Source organism: Eucyclogobius newberryi, unplaced genomic scaffold (genome assembly GCF_026437365.1).
Source record: "Eucyclogobius newberryi isolate DKJ021-1_F unplaced genomic scaffold, fEucNew1.0.hap1 SCAF_2, whole genome shotgun sequence".
NCBI classification, from domain to species: Eukaryota; Metazoa; Chordata; class Actinopteri; order Gobiiformes; family Gobiidae; genus Eucyclogobius; species Eucyclogobius newberryi.
The window spans coordinates 19,810,598-19,828,002 of record NW_027315834.1 but is presented as its reverse complement, the minus strand read 5'-3'; the positions used below and the strand labels follow the sequence as shown (position 1 = coordinate 19,828,002).

At 39.6% G+C, this 17,405-nt stretch overlaps 1 protein-coding gene across 1 annotated transcript in view; it reads right to left on the bottom strand.

The window, feature by feature from the left end:
• Positions 1 to 1,955: 1,955 nt before the first annotated feature.
• Positions 1,956 to 17,405, bottom strand: part of gfra2b (GDNF family receptor alpha 2b) — a 65,881-nt gene continuing 50,431 nt past the window's right edge. The window contains exons 6-10 of the mRNA XM_072454184.1: positions 9,179 to 9,288; positions 8,366 to 8,506; positions 7,353 to 7,537; positions 4,118 to 4,165; positions 1,956 to 2,842 (exon numbers count right to left, since the gene is read on the bottom strand). Of these exons, the coding sequence (XP_072310285.1) occupies positions 2,708 to 2,842; positions 4,118 to 4,165; positions 7,353 to 7,537; positions 8,366 to 8,506; positions 9,179 to 9,288 (619 nt within the window). The 3' untranslated portion in view covers positions 1,956 to 2,707. The remainder of the gene's footprint in view (positions 2,843 to 4,117; positions 4,166 to 7,352; positions 7,538 to 8,365; positions 8,507 to 9,178; positions 9,289 to 17,405) is intronic.

Here is a 17,405-nt window from a genome sequence, read left to right as displayed (position 1 = left end):
AGGAGGATGACATCAAAGTGTTTCTCCATCTTAATGCAAACTGATGTGAGAATGTCAAGTGTTAAAGATAAATTGATCTCTTGACAGTGTGAGACCTCTGCACATGTGGAGCCGGTTTTTGTTTTTTATGAAAAAGGGATGTTTGGAAGACTTCAGTGTCAGAACAGCCTCCTTCCTTCAGTCAGTCAGACTCAGCATCAGTATTTCATCGACATTAGAAGCTTGTCTCTTCTCCACCTATAGAGCTGTAACAATCAGCATTTAGTTTGAGGACACACACCAAAAATGAATATATCAGGCAGTATTGATGTAACTTTCAGTTTATTACGGTCTCCAAACACATTTCATGTACACTGCTGCAGAACGGTTGAGTTTTACAAATAAACCAGAACATGTACAACGTTTGTTTCATTTTTTTTTTCCAAAAGCATTTTAGATTTTTGCCTCTCAATCATAACAACTACAGGCCTGCTGTGGTGATCATTACACCAGGGGAAACTTGAGGAAATAGTTCCTGAGTGACAATTCAATTTCTAAGGGATATCTTTTGCAATGCACAAATGTTTCTGTATAAATACATCTGTTCTGATTCAGACTGTGTTTAACAATAAGTTGTCATAATGAGAAACGTCTCATTTGAATGTTAAGGCGAGGCACTGCAAGTGAATAGGAAACAATCAGAAATAATTTGAAATGTATGCTTTCTCCTCATGTTTTTCAAATAAAAATAAACACTTGTTTGTGTAAAAAATTATTTGAATCTGAAAAATCTCCAGAACCAGGTTTACATTTCTTGGTTCATTTTGTTGACGGATTAGATACAAAATAATTTACTGAGGGGATTTTCACGTTAGAATTGTTAATAAATAAGTCAAAATAAATAAATTAACAAATCCTTCTGTACAATCTTGTTCAGTCCAAAATGATAACGTTTGGTGTGTGCAGGTGGTTTAAATGGTGATCTTTATGGCCCTTTGGCAGAAAATGGCCTTTGAAGTTACAACAGCTGAGAGAAATCTATAGACAAAGTGGTTTAAATTCAATAATAAAATATCTTTAGATTTGACAATTGTGTTGTTTCCACTTGAAAGCATGTTGAAAGAGAAAACTAACCAAAAGACAAAAACGTGTAGTAGTCTGTAGTGCCTCGCCTTGAATGTATAAATGGCTGGGTGGAGTCAGTCAGTCAGTTAAATAAATTGATATAGCTCATCGTATTTGTAAAGTTTACCAATTCATGTCCACAAGTGGATAAGATCAATAAAATTAATGAAAGTCAAGTCAAGTCAAATTAAATCCATGTACAAACATGTTTTTCTGTGCAATACAAGGTGAGGTCATAGAAGTCCTGAATAACCAGGTTCATTTGAATCTGGGGAGAGCGGATGTGCTTTGTACATTTCTTTGCTATTTACTGTGACATTTAAATTTTCCAAAATAGCATTTGACATTTTAGACAAATAATGGACATGGATAATCATGCTATTAACATTTTGAGCTGGCCTCACTGAACCATCTATGTCTCACTCCAGATGCATTTAAAAACAAATCTGAGCGTAAAGGATTTGTTCAAAGGCAGACAGGATGTGGTGAGTCATGTGAATCACAGAAGCTCTGACACACTCTGCTGACCTCTACCTCTGCTGACAGAAGAGAAGTAGCGGTAAAGTAAGGCCACAATGAGGTGTCAAAACTATCCCACTTCTCCAATGAAGGACAGTGTCTATGAAACATTAAGACCAACGGACGACCGCTTTAACTCTCACACAGACAGAGCGCATCCCTACGACATCCATCTTCAAGGCGTAACATTTCAACATTTAGTCAAACTTGAGATGTCTCACCAGTTTAGCCGGTAAAGACATTAACAACATATTAGTGTAGATCATATCACACCAAATGTTTGTTGTATCGGGCTTTATATGCTTTCTGGGCATTTGACCAAGTGTGAGAGATTATGCCTTGAGACATTGAAGACACGCCAATGATAGCACACACGCTGTTACACAATTGTGAAATAAACACTCTTCGTAGATACTCCTTTAGATGGTCATTTTATATTTCACATTTATTTATTTATTACAGTTTATTGACAACAGAATCGAGAGAAAGACCAGCAAAAGCACACTAGTGTACTGCATGGAGCGCTTGTAAGGACCCTGTTTGTCCGCCATGTTGTATTACTATGTCATGTGTGTTGAGTTCTTTCCACAGATAGAGAGAGATTCAACAGAGTGATAAATCAAGACGAGGAAAGAGGAGAGATGAGCCCTGACTGTCCAGTGCAGCACAGGAGCCTCTCTGATGATTTGACAATGTGTATGTTTGGGTTTAAGAGTGCTGCTTTGAGCTCCAGCCATAGTCCCTGTATGTGATCCAAAAACAGAACTGAAGAGGGGGCCAAGTCCAAGTGCACCAACTCTCCAAAGTCAAGTCAGTATGATCCAAAATCCCAAGTGTCTCTCATTCACTGCCTTCCGCCTGTTGTCCTGCATACAGAACCCGTCTTTACGCTTTCCATTGTGCACACCATCTGAAACGCCTCCAAAATTGTTTCTCATTTCAAAAGGCTGTTTTTGAATTTTCCTTTGGCTGTTTGGCTTGGCATTTCACTGCAGTTTTCTGGGTCGTGCCATTTACAAGGGAGATGAGCATTTGTTGTGTGTACGCAGGACTGAGTATGATTTGAAGGTGCACAAGTTCACGTCTATGAGAGCAGAAATAATGTGAGAATAGACACGCACGTGGTCACACATATGTGATGGAGGGAAGCTGATTGCTGACCACTGCTACGGTCTTCATTTGGTCCTTGAGAGTCTAACGACTCATGTGTCAACAGAGCCTGGACATGGAGAGAAGAGACCACAACAATGGTGCATTAGAACACACAAAGTACTGAGACTACTATTAAAGTTCTACAATCTAGAGGGATACATTTTATGTGCTGACATTATTTTATTCAAAATATGCTTCTCAAAATTCAAACTATGAGGGACTATGAGCATCACAACTGGTAAAATGCCTTTATTTTCTGGGCTAATTTCTGTCCATATTTTTGCTCAAATTAACTTTATACGGCAAAATGCAAACTGAAAATAGTTTCTCAGTGGGGACGAGCCGACGAAGCTGCAGGTGAGCAGTAGGTGCGTTTTATGATACGTGGAAGGACTAATCGGCAGTCCACGCCACGAGGAAATGAGACTCAGATTTGGGCCAAAAAATCGTCCATTCAACCTTTAAGAAACATTTTTTCCTGTCCATTGCATTGGACTTTACACATCTCAAAGGTAAATTCACAAATGTTGAACCTGATGATTTCTATAAGTGACTAAGAATTCAAGAAAAACAAAAGTCTGCATTTGAATAATATTCATTTAAAATGTCATTGCTCACATTGGTTTTTGACACTCAAGGCTGAAGTTCAGAATGATGTGATGTCATCGTACATGATTATTTAACATGTATGCTGAACGTCAGATATATTTTGATATATGTGTTTTGTGAACCCATGACAAAGAGAGCTTCTCTCATTGAGGTCTTCTCCTATATAAATAAGATCTATAGATAGAGAAAGAGAAGTTAAATTGTAATTGTCAGTCTAGATACTTTTCATAAATACCTCTGTTGTCTTCTCTCTTGCCACTCTCATTGTAATGTCTGTATATCATCAGCTGTCAAAAGCTTTGCCTAGTGTTTTAGGTTTGAATGCTCAGCTAACCTTTACACTACAATTTACATAAACAATCTGAGAGTAAAAAAAATGTTGTATTCCCACCCGTCCACCTCCAGTACATGTGTTTTGGTTGTTCCAAAAGGTATTTCGGATTTGTGTGAATTTCACAAACTCTGTGTTTACTGTCACACTCAAAATGTGTTTTTTATTTATTTAATTTCTTACTTTTGTATTTGGATAAATGAGACATTAGTGAAACTATGACCATGACTGGGTTTGGGCAAAACATCCAGTGCAAAAGCATTTAAATACATTCTTGGTTGCATGAAGGTATTTCTTTAAACTCTTAGGTTTCTTTTTGTTTTGGGCAGCCTCTGGACTCTTCCCTCTTGTCATGTCAATATTAATTAAAGAATAATATGGTAAATCTACTGAAGCGCTCACCTCCTCACACTTGAATTCTTCTGATGGGATGCACTTCTGGCCTCCATCCTGTAAAACGCATACATTATAATCCATGTTAATTATTACCACATATTTGACTGTTGCTGTATTTTTCTCATTGTCTGCCCACTCACTCTCAAGAAAATGAACTGTGATTACTGCAGATTAATTACCAGCGTGTTTTTGCCACATTATTGGAATAATTGGACAACATTGATCCCCAAGTGGTTTCACATTTAAATGAGATACAAATTGATCCAGAAAGTTGCTCACTTTCTATCAGAAAAGCAGAGCGTAAACAAACATGAAATTTAAATTTATCAGCGTCTTCCATCTGCGTCTTTTGTCGGCGCTTCATTAGCATATCTCCTCCCGTGCCTGGGTGGGAGAGCCAATCAGATCTTATCGCTCAACCAGAAAAGAGTCTTTTCAGTGAGAAGGAATAATAGAGAGCAGAAGAGAAGGTTGGAAACGCTTCACGCCAGATCTTTATCACTTTCCCTCAAATGTACAACTCTATAAATATTCAAACATGTGTGAATACTTTGGATTTCTGCCATAATCAACATGCACCATGGCTATATTGATTATTTGTATGGTGACCCTCTCTGGCACGATGCCTCTGCAGGTCTGTTTCCTATAGAATGAATGCCCAATGTGGTTTATGGAAAACTGATAGCCATATTTATGTGCTTTCGAAAAATGCTACTGTTCAGAAAACAACTCATTCAACGCAGCATGTGTCTCACTGTATCCAAAGGGACACTACACCGAGCATAAAATAAATGTCTTTTTTCATACCCCAATTTCTAAAATATCAGATTGCTGTTTCTTCAGTTTTCTCAGTCGGTTTGTCTGACTCATACACTTGTGTGCGTGCGTATTTCCTGGAAAAACCCAGTATGTGGCGGTATAGAAAATGGCAGTGAAAGTGCTGAGGGACAGCAGTTTGTAGCATTGTTGTCTGGTGCATGAATAACCTGAAGGACAGAAACTTTACACAACAGCAGAGGTGGGTTTGCTCTTATATTTACTTTTACTTGAGAAACTTTTTGAATAAATTGTACTTTTCAGAGCAGTTTACATACTGCATACGTTTTCCTGTTACTTGAGTAATATATTGTACAGTGTAAAAGTACTCTTACTTGAGTCAAAGATTTGGTTCATCTTCCCACTGTGAGTAAATCTACAAGTGGACAATAGGGCTGGGCGATAGTGACAACAATGAATACATCCACATTTCTTTGGAGTATCTTAGTAAGGATATTATGTAAATCCAACAGATATTTTTAAAAACATGTCTTTAAACGTATTAGTTCAAATGTAATTATTAGACACATTTTTATTTTTTATTATAACATTTTCTTGTCAGCTCATCATATTGCATTTTGAAATATAACCAATATACTCAATATTCAAATGTTGCATATTTCCAAAACAACATTTACAATATTATCTGAATTTTGATATATTGCCCACGTCTAGCTGACAATTTGAACTTTTGTGTTTTCTCATTTCTATGGGCTAGCCTTAGTTTGAAAATACCAGATTGTGTGCATTATTTAAAGTTTTGTCCTTCAAATGACATTAACTTCATATAAGTCAGATGTTATGCCCAGGTATGTCCAGTTACTCTTGAGTAATAGTTTCACAAAATCCATCCATCCATCTTCTTCCGCTTTATCCGGGGCCGGGTCGCGGGGGCGGCAGTCTAAGCAGGGACTCCCAGACTTCCCTCCCCAGACACTTCCTCCAACTCCTCCGGGGGGATCCCGAGGCATTCCCAGGCCAGCCGAGAGACATAGTACCTCCAGCGTGTCCTGGGTCTTCCCCGGGGCCTCTTCCCGGTGGGATATGGCCGGAACACCTCCCAGGGAGGCGCCCAGGAGGCATTCGGAACAGATGCCGGAGCCACCTCAGCTGGAGGAGCAACGGCTCTACTCCGAGCTCCCCCCGTGTGGCCGAGCTCCTCACCCTATCTCTAAGGGAGCACCCAGCCACACGGCGGAGGAAACTTATTTCGACCGCTTGTATGTTGTCCTGTCGGTCATCACCCAAAGCTCATGACCATAGGTGAGGGTAAGAACGTAGATTGACCGTTAAATAGAGAGCTTTGCCTTTCAAAGCAGCTTCTTCTTTACCACAACAGTCCGATGCAGCGACTGCATCACTGCAGCCGCTGCACCGATCCGCCTGTCGATCTCACGCTCCATCCTTCCCTCACTCGTGAACAAGACCCAGAGATACTTGAACTCCTCCACTTGGGGCAAGGACACCCCACCCACCTGGAGAGGGCAAGCCACCTTTTTCCGGTCGAGAACCATGGCCTCGGATTTGGAGGTGCTGATTCTCATCCCAGCCGCTTCACACTCGGCTGCAAACCGTCCCAGTGCATGTTGCAGGTCCGGGCTTGATGAAGCCATCAAGACAACATCGTCTGCAAACAGCAGAGATGAGATCCCGTGGTCCCCAAACCGTACACCCTCCGACCCCTGACTGCACCTAGAAATTCTGTCCATAAAAATTATGAACAGAACCGGTGACAAAGGGCAGCCCTGGCGGAGTCCAAGATGCACTGGGAACAGGTCTGACTTACTGCCGGTAATGCGAACACAGCTCCTGCTCCGGTCATACAGGGACCGGACAGCCCTGAGCAAAGGGCCCCGGACCCCGTACTCCCGGAGCAGAAAATACTCCCAAAATACTTTTTTTAATCTTACATGAGTAATTTCTACTTGACTAACATTATCTTACAGTAACTTTACTCTTACTTGAGTACAAGTTTTGGCTACTCTGCCCACCTCTGCACAACACTAATAAATATTAATGTTTGTGTGTTTTACATTTATAAAGATTAAACTTGGACTTTAACGTTCGTCTACATCTAATCACATGTTTCTAACATTTTATGAATACATCATGTCATTTTGTTAAAATATACAAAGTGTCTGATGTAAAGTAGTTGTATTATATGCCGTTGCTTTCGATAATTCATGCATCAAATCCTCTTCATAATAGATGGTTATTTCCATTGGCCTTTCACCTTGAGTCTTCCACTTCCTCCCTCTGCATAATGGATGCATGTGCCCGCTCTGGATAGTTGCAGAATAGCACTAATTTGTGTGAAGGTGAAAAAGTACAAGCACATAAACCACTGTGCCACTGTATATTACTGATATAGCTGACGGCACAAAACAGTAAGTAAGTCAATAAAACTCAATACTTTTATGCTTACCTGCAGGTTGGCACACGTGGAGAACATACAGGCGCTGTCTAGAGGTTTAATGGCGTTGCCGTGGAGAGAAGGGGCGGGCTTAGCAATGATTGGCGGCTGAGCAGGAGGTAAGAAGGTGGAGGAGAGTTCGGTGGCGTGATGTGTCGCCCCCCCAGAGCCGTAACCGAACGCTTGGATGGCATTTTCTGCAAAGCGAGATAAAAGGCAGGGGTGAGGATCAACATGGAAGAAATGCAAAACAGCCAGTAGGGGACCGCGGCCATGAGGTTAACTTAATAATCCTTTTTAATACCTCTGCTTAGAGCTACAACACTGAATATCACACGCACAGTCCAAACGTGTGATCGCACAAACAGACAGCAGCCAATAACATTACGCAAACTATGCCTAGCAGGTTCAAGCGTTTCTCTTTCATCATTTTTATTGCCAAACATTGCATATGATATCAAGTCTGGGTTTGGCCCTGAACATTTTCATAGGGTTTTTTGATTAATTTGATCCTGGGCCTCAGAATAAAATAATACCACTTGCATGACATTCAATTTTGAGAATCAGCATTACTACAATTGGATAAAAGAATTATACAACGAGGGCTTGTATACATATTACAACAATAATGCAAAGTTAAACGGTATGAAAATAAGTGAGGAGAACTTTATTTTAGTATTATTATTATTATCTTAAGATTTTCTGGCCCATAGGCTTCATTTGTAAGGTCAGTTGTAGCGTGAAACGGTCGAGGCCATGAATCAAACACACAACGCCAAAGTGATAACTACCACATAAGTGCAAGGCCTTAAACCACTGCACCACCAGCGAGCACTGAATTTGACAGAAACAACATGTGTATAGAGATCCTTTGTGTTATTCCCTGTAACTTGACACATCTGACACGTGTAACCTGTTGTTGCAGCTATTTGGCCCCTTGAAAAGCCTCTAAAGTTGTCATTCTTTGTTGCTGCATGTACAGTGTGTATCCGAGCTGAGCGACCCTCCCCTCTGTGCTGACTCACTGAGGCAGGTGTTGTGCGTGAAGTCTCGGTGGAAAGCCTCGCACACGCTTTCCTGATTGCCAGTGCCCTTGCAGGTACACCACAGGCTGATGGTGATGTTGGAGGGACTGCTGTCGCTGTAGTTAGGCGTCACATCTGAGCCTGGGCCCGGAAAAGGAAAGATTAAGAGAGAAAGGAATGAGCGGAGGAGGAGCGAGAAAAAGGAATTAGGACAAAGATTAGTGAAGAAGAAAGGTAAAGAGGATTTTTGGAATTTGTAAAATGGAATCACAGGATAATTTCTAGAGAAGAAGCAAATCACCACAAAGTATTTTTCCGAAGTCGTGTGCTTAGTGGATAACTAAGCACTGTAAATGCTTAAATAAGCTCCTAATAGTGAAGGGGAATTTGAATATATTCTCCCACCACTTTCAGAATATGAACACTGCCATAAAGGGTATGAATTTCTAGCTATATTTGAGCATTTATGGTATTGCTGAATGCACATAAATGTAAATAAATTCTATTCTATATACATCTTTCTGTCACACGTAAAATCTGTATTTGGAGAATATTCAAAACAAGATTTGCACATTTGAACATGATCTTTTTTATTATTATTACATTAGAACAAAAGCACCAGTACATAAAGTGCAGTTCAATTAAATCCCAGACATTTATCAAACTCTGTATTTCATCTGCCGTATTTCATTTGATCCTGTTTTTCTTTGGAGTGCTGTTTAATGAACTGAACAAAGACTATTTTGTGAGTCTATTTATATCAGAGCTTACCAAGGATACATTATTCATTTATAGACTATTCTAAGCACTTACCCATGAGTCCGACGTAGGACATGAGGCAGCCATAGTAGATGTCATGTGGACAGCTGGTGATAGTGTGAGGTGTCATCTGGCAGTTTGTGTGGTAGTCCGCAAGTCGAGACCTACCAACAGAAACACACTGTTGGATTCATACAGTAGTTTGAGATAATCTTATACATGTAATGCAATATGCAACACTTCATGCATATTCACACCGTCTGAGGCGATACATGTGAGGCTGCTTAGCTTAATCTACCGTCTGGCCTAGTTTTGTCTCTTCTCGTTGCTGTTGGTGTGTTCTTGCTCTGTATCATTATTTTTACAGATCAACAAAGTGGAAGCAGGTTTTAGACTGATGAAAATGGAAACGGAGGCTTGCTGAAGAACGTCACATGGAACTGGTCAGAACTATGTGTGAAAACGTATCAAGACTCCAACTCCAAAACTGAACAATCTAATTACAGTGACCATGGTAACAAGCCTTCTTCTTATCTTTTATAATGCAAAATATCTTTAATGACAAATTCATTTCACCTGCTTTGTGATGGAGAATAAGTTACTGTAAGGGTTGTAAATATATAACAATGGTAATAAGGTATATTGGTTTATTTTGCAGGAAACATGAGCACCTTTATAGCTTTAGGGTTACTCCAGCAGCAATTCACTTAGTCACTATGGAAAAAGAAATTATTACTAAAATGATAATGTGCTTAGGACCAAAATGTCCTCCACGTAGGCTCTAATTCTGACTAAAGTGTTTGTTCTTTAAGGTTTCTACAATGTTGAGACAACAGCGACATTGGCCTGTCCCAGGGATAGCTCTTGTCCTGTCCCTCTGTCACTTTAAGTCACCACATGATGCCCACATGAGGTTTGTCTGCCCCTCTCGCTCGTTCCAGGACACTCTGACTCACACGCCCCTGTGGAGTCCACTTAGTGTTTGGCAGCCGCTTATTTGAAGAAACACAGAGTTTCCAGAACATAGGGCAATGCCACCGGCACATATCACATCCACAAGAGCAAAAAGATAACATCAGAAGTTGAACGGTGAAAAAAAAGGCCAAAACATTCACTGACCATTTTACAATAAACAGAACACCAAAGTTGTGAATAGTTAAAATGGCAGCAGCTTGTAATTGTATTAATTTAAATAACTTATTTATCCATGTAGCTCGATTGTGAACCAGTTCTAATTTTTTATTGTATTATTTGATTTTTATTTATTGACTTAATTTACTTGGTAAGGACCCATTGAAATGAAACTTCCTTTTCAAGGGTGAAATGGGGCAAAGTCACACACAAATCATACAAACAATTCCACATTTATAATAGACATTCAAGAAAAAAACACAAACAGCATCTACATTTAAAACCACTGACAATTTTTGTAGGATTATTAGGCCCGAGCGCCACAAGCTGGCGAGAGGCCTATTAATCTTGTAAGGCCGTGCGAAGCACGGCTGCGAAAGTGCGCACTTCTAAACACTCACTAACGCACTCCTTCACTCATGCACGCCCCGTGCATACTAATTAGTAGTAGGAAAATGGAATATTACCATTGTAAACGGGCGAAGCCCGTGCAAAAGTGCGCACTAAACGAGCACTTTACATTGGGATGACGACCGCAAAGCGGTCGTCATCCCAATATATTTATATATATATATATATATATATATATATATATATATATATATATATATATATATATATATATATATATATATATATATATATATATATATATATATATATATATATATATATATATATATATATATAGAGAGAGAGAGAGAGAGAGAGAGAGAGAGAGAGAGAGAGAGAGAGAGAGAGAGAGAGAGAGAGAGAGAGAGAGAGAGAGAGAGAGAGAGAGAGAGAGAGAGAAAGCATAAGAAATTATGCTTCAGTGACGCACCTACGCATTTCATTATAAAGAAGAAGGACCAAAACAAACCCCACACCAGTAAAAAAATCATCCAGGTGCAGCTTTTGGAGCAAATTCACCAAATTCTGATGGCCTATATGTAGGCTTAATGCAGAAGCAAGTTCCTGGTTTGTGAATTTTGTTGACTGACAGTGCTTCTGATTTGTTCCTAATTGACAATAACAATTTACTCAATTTTACAATTATTTATGCAAGCTTTAACCAGGCTCAAGTCACAATCTTAAGAATATCAGATATATCCTCCCTGTTTTAAGACATCCACCATCAAAGCATTATTTTATTTTAATGTAGTATTTAATTTATTAAAAGTTCATCTTAGTCTTGCAGATAAAGGGCTGAATCTACTATAAATCATTGAATTCATTAGAATGATACTGAATTTGTCATTGCCAAGTGTGTCAATGTAAATCATCTGTTTGTTGTGTCAACATATTTTTCATTCCTTATCATCTTTTAATTAAACATTTATCTGTGGATGGACAGATAAGTTAACTTATTGTCTTCGATTAATTCAGTTCTGCAGTGGCCTTAGATCCTTGCTCGTCCTTACATTCATCCAGGGTTCAAGTTTGTGATTAAACATGTGCACCAGGCGCCTGTAGCTCTGTAATCCTGGTGATAAATGTCTTTAGGTCAGGGGATTTTCTTTGTTGCACTTAGAGGATGATTAGTTTAGATGAATCTTTTATGAAATGTGTTAAGGAATCAGGTGAGAAGTGAATATTAGAAAGCACATTTGCACCTCATTTGCACAAACACTTTTTTGTTCTGTACACTTAATTTACACTCTCATAAAACATGCATTAAACTAGACCAGGGGTGGACAAACTACGGCCCGCGGGCCACATATGGCCCGTTTGTCTTTATAATCCGGCCAGCCAAACATGCCAAATAATATTCATTATTGTTATTATTATTATTTTTTTATGCCCTTGGGCATCTGTCTGCACGTGTATTCTTAATAAAGATGACGTGAAATGAATTAAATTATATATTAAATAGCCTATATTTGACAGAAAAGTGATTTTTTATTTGATTAAAATAAATAATTCACACCAATGATCGCGGGCTGGCCCTCCGCTACTTGACTGGATTTGAATATGGCCCTCGGAGGAAAAATAATTGCCCACCCCTGACCCAGACTCTATGTAAAGAAAATACTTTCTGCTAAAATTAACAATATTGTATTTATGTAAACTCTTCATAAGTTTAAATGAATCTATACTGATTCCAATTTAAGTAAACACTAGCCTTTGCTATAACTATCACCTACTATATAAACCTATTGATATAAACCAATAGCAATATACCCAAATTTAAATATTACATCTTTTGAGTGAGGAACGGCACTCACAAATTCCTTCAAATCAGAAAGAAATCGTTCACTTGAAACCTATAAATAAATATTACTAGAAACCAATACTACTACCACTACTATTATTATCACAACCAACTACTACAACATACTGTTTGAAACTATTATACATTGTTTGTTCTTATATTGACCTGAACCAGGTGCCTCCTGCATTTCTTTGGAGATTCCTCAGTCTATGAAATGGTCCCGAGTCTCGCCGTAAAGTTTCTTAGCGACATGTGATGCAATTAATTATATCCGTGTACTTGCTGAATGTGGAAGAGAAGGTGAAGAAAATATTTAACTCAAATTGTATAGAGGCTGAATGAGTACAAATGGCCTTATTACTGACTGGCAGCCTCCACACACTCCACTGTGATGGTTGCAGACATGGCCATGAGTGAACACTAAATGCAATTATCTACAGTGTATTTACCAACACTTATTTCATATGTAGGGCTCAGTGCATACTGGGTAATGGCTCTCTTAAACAGATTGTGACTTTGAAGTAAAGGATGCTTCACTGTGTTTGACCCTGAGGTGTCAGTCACAGTTTAATAACTGTTTCATTTATCAGCTTTGCACATAATAGTGTGATATTTTGATGAATATTTTGACATGTTAGGATAAGTCAATCTACTATAGGCACAAGGGGAACAAGGATATATATTGTGGACATTTGCATTCTTGTGGCTTTTATTGGCTTTCAAACACAGTAACTCTAAAACAAACATGTTCATAGGACTGCAATTTGAGTGCAGAAATGCTCAGAACAAGTCCAATTATGCTTCCCCAAAAATAATTCAGCAATATGTGTCTCTTTCAGGACCGCTGCTAGCCATTTGGGTGCCCAAAGCAGAAATTCTTAGTGGTGCCCCCATACCCCCAACCCCCTTCAAATTAGTAAAAAAAATTACATATTTATTTTTCTATTTTTTATTATTAATATAGGCTATTTAATTTTATATATTGCTTGAATCACAATCTTTTGGGGGTATGGGGGTCATATAATTTCCTGTATTTTAGTTCATTTTAGATATAATAAAATTATATTCCATACCACAGTCCCAAAATGTCCTTGCTCAGCCCCTGCTCCAGCGTCACCTGAAGCACTTCTCCTGATCAGATCGAGGCTCTATAAACACTACTGACTGTAAACTATTGACGCTTTCTTTGCCACTTTGGCTTTGCACACATTGCAGTGTCAGCTCCGCAGTTCGCTGCGCCAGCTGACCCATCACACATCTAGTTTCATTTTCTCTTTATCACTATTTCTAGTTCAATATGAGACCGATTTTCATCATTTGAAGACCAAACAAGCTGTAAAACAGCTGCAGTTCATCCAGAACGCTGCTGCTCGGGTCCTGAACAGAACCAGGAAGTACCATCACATTAGTCCTGTTCTCAGGTCTCTGCACTGGCTCCTGTGGCTCAGAGAATAGACTTTAAAGTCTCTCCATGGCGTGGGACCAAAGTACATCTCGGACATGTTAGTGCCATATGAACCATCTCGGATTCTGAGGACCTCAGGGACCGGCCTCCTGCTGGTGCCTGCGTCAGGACTAAACATGGACCAGCTTCCTGCTGGTGCCTGAGTCAGGACTAAACATGGACCGGCCTCCTGCTGGTGCCAGAGTCAGGACTAAACATGGACCGGCCTCCTGCTGGTGCCAGAGTCAGGACTAAACATGGACCGGCCTCCTGCTGGTGCCAGAGTCAGGACTAAACATGGACCAGCCTCCTGCTGGTGCCAGAGTCTGGACTAAACATGGGGAATCTGCATTTCAGTTTTATGCAGCTAAAATTTGGAACATTCTTCCTGAAGATGTGAGACAGGTTCTACTCTGGCAATGTTCAAATCCAAGCTAAAAACTGTTTTGTTTAGCTGCGCATATGACTAAAAGGATTTTCTTTGCACTCTTCTCTTTATGTCTAAAATGGTTTTGTGATTTCTTTCAGGTCTTTGTGATTTTAATGTATTTTTTTCCTGTTGTGTGAAGCACTTTAAATTGTCTTGTGTACGAATTGTGCTCTACAAATAAACTTGCTTTGCCTTGCCTTACTGCACAAATAGCCTATTCTCTCATTCATTCCAAACTTCCTGGTCATGTGGTCATGCTGGTGGTGCCCCTTGGTGAGCTGTGCAAAAGTTTCATATTTTTTCTAATGAAAAATACATTCTTTATCTCAGCGGGACTATCCTGGTTAAATATAAGTAACAAAACTCTTCAACCCAAATGCATATGATGGTATTCCCCTGTTCGTGCTGCCTGATGCTGAGTCTGTGTTAGGTCTGCAGCATATTGGTGACTAGCAGCTTTTGTCTTGCTGTTTTCTTTAATTAACAGCCCCTGAGTGGGATGCTTCATCTGCATGTTTACATATTCACATAGCTTATGGTGCCACCTCCGATTACCTTCATTGTGCAGACCGCCGTTGGTTTGAATCACTATGTTCATAACTTTTTGGTTGACTTGTTGTGGGCTCTTCATTGCTCACTTCCTGTTTACTTGGCAGAGGAAATTAGTTGGATTATGCGATGCTCCAGAGTAAACGCACAAACACAAAGCAGGCGTGAAGGAGCCTGTTGCACTGTGCTGTCCTCTGTGACCTACAGAATAGTGGCAAGCTATTTCCATCATGGCTCACCATGCTCACCACACTAACCGTGTAATGGAGCGATGCCGTGGCGAGATTGGCTTCCTTTAAAACACCACTCAGATGCTGCCACTTGCTGCTTTTGGAAAAGGCAGCGTAGCTTAGCACTCACCAACGCACAGGCCTGTTTGCATGCTATTGTCATTAATGCGCTAGCTGCATGATGGTGGAGCTAATAAGAACTCATATACACACTACAGTAGCAGTATTAGTATTTTTTCTGGTAGTATTAAACATTTAAATGCAGCCTAATTCATCATCCACAATTGTAGTATAAGTACTATTTGCAGTGTTTACCCTTTTGAATAGATTGATTGAAAATATCAGGTACCAGTCAGTTTATTTCAGTATGAGCGATATGACAGAAATGCATATATTTTTTCCCCCTGCATTGAGCAATCACTATTTTCAATTCAGTGTAATTTATGTATCATTATAAATAATATTTATCAAAACACATACAATATGGCTTGTAAGATAATAATGATTAATTAACATAAACAAGTCAGTAAAGGTGAACTCCAATTTAAAAAACAAGAAAAGTGAAATCTTTCCACTCGAGTGCCATATTATTATTAGGCCCGAGCTGAAGGACGAGAATCATCCCGGTGAGGGGCTTATTAAAATTGTATCCGGGAGCTGGAAAAACGCAAAAATCAAGTAGTAAACAAGGACAGATATGCTGGTGGGTGGTTTCAAATTTGAACTCTGTGAGCTCTAATTTTGAGTCAAGATTTTGCAAAAAAATATTGAAAGACGGCTCAGTAGTGCCACCTCAAAAATCGATGCATCGAACATGGGGCCCAATGGGAGCCCGAAGCCAAAAAAGTTGGAGTAAAAATATGACTCCCTCAAAAAAATTGTTCATGTGAGGACATGTAAAAAATACACGGCGCTGACAAAAGTGAACCTCGTCGTGCTTTTGGCTCCTCCTCATACAATTTTCATTGAAAATACTTCAGATTTGTTCACAAGACAATTTATCCTGTATATTATGTTTGAAGCTGATACGCCTTCGGGTATGGTCATCATGAATTTTAAATAAATTGCAATTTTTGACAAAACAAAATAAGAATCTACGTTTCCGAAACATTTCTGTTATTGGAGGGTTTGTGAAGATTTCCAAGCTGAACGCAATGATATGCAGATTAATGTAGATGCTGGCTAATAAAATGGCTCTCTAGCGCCCTCTCCAGATTTGATATTTAAAAATTCATGAAAGACAACAACTGAAAAAATTTATAACGGGTTAATTTGTGACCTGGCACAATGTGACAAAATCACGTGACTCTAGCTCGAATTTTTGAAGTGGAAAAGAAATAGCCGTTATTATTGGCTCAAGCCGTATAATGGCAAGAGCCATTGTTATTCGCCGGTTTCTTATTGGCTCGAGCCATGAGATGTCACGGCCAAAGACATAGACCAACTGAGCTCAAATTTCACTCACTAAAGCGTTTTTATGGCCTGGTAAATAATTAATACCCAAATAACCAAATTACTCTATAAGACTTCGTACCTATTACGTGAAAGGTCAACATTGACTGATTTGTCTGAAATTTGAAAGGAGTTATATTTTCCTCAAGACGTCACAAAAAATAGTGCAGTTACAGATATAGTGTATTTTTCACTATTGGGCAAAAGGGGCGAAATGAATGCTCACTAACACATTTCTATCATTCTGAAAGAAACACGCTACATCTGATTGGGTTGAAATTTGGAAAGCCAAGCTGCCAGATAATGTTGCAGTTTTCCACAGCCATCATTGAGTCTATCCTCACCTCCACCATTACCATGTGGTACGCTGCAGCCACAGGCAGGGACAAACAGAGCGTGAACATGCAGGAGGCACAGCGAGCGCTTGCAGACCAGGTTCTGACAGTGGAGCGGACCTTCCTGGATTCCTTGTGTATTATCCTGGGTGATTTTAACAAGGGGAATCACAGCCACGAACTACCAAAGTTCAGACAGTTTATTATAGTCCCGACCAGCGAACAGAATACGCTGGATCACTGCTACATTCAGCAACGCCTTCCGCGCCGTGGCCCGAGCCGCACTGGGCTCGTCAAATCACGTCATGGTTCAGCTTATTCCCACGTACGGACAGAGGTTGAAGCTCTCAAAACCTGTAGTGAGGACTTCTAAGAAGTGGACCAATGAGGAAGTGGAGGACCTACGTGCGTGTTTGGATATTACAGACCTGGAGGTTTTCAGAACTGCCACAGATAGTTTGGATGAGTACACATGACTGTGACGTCATACATTAGATTCTGTGAGGACAGCACCAA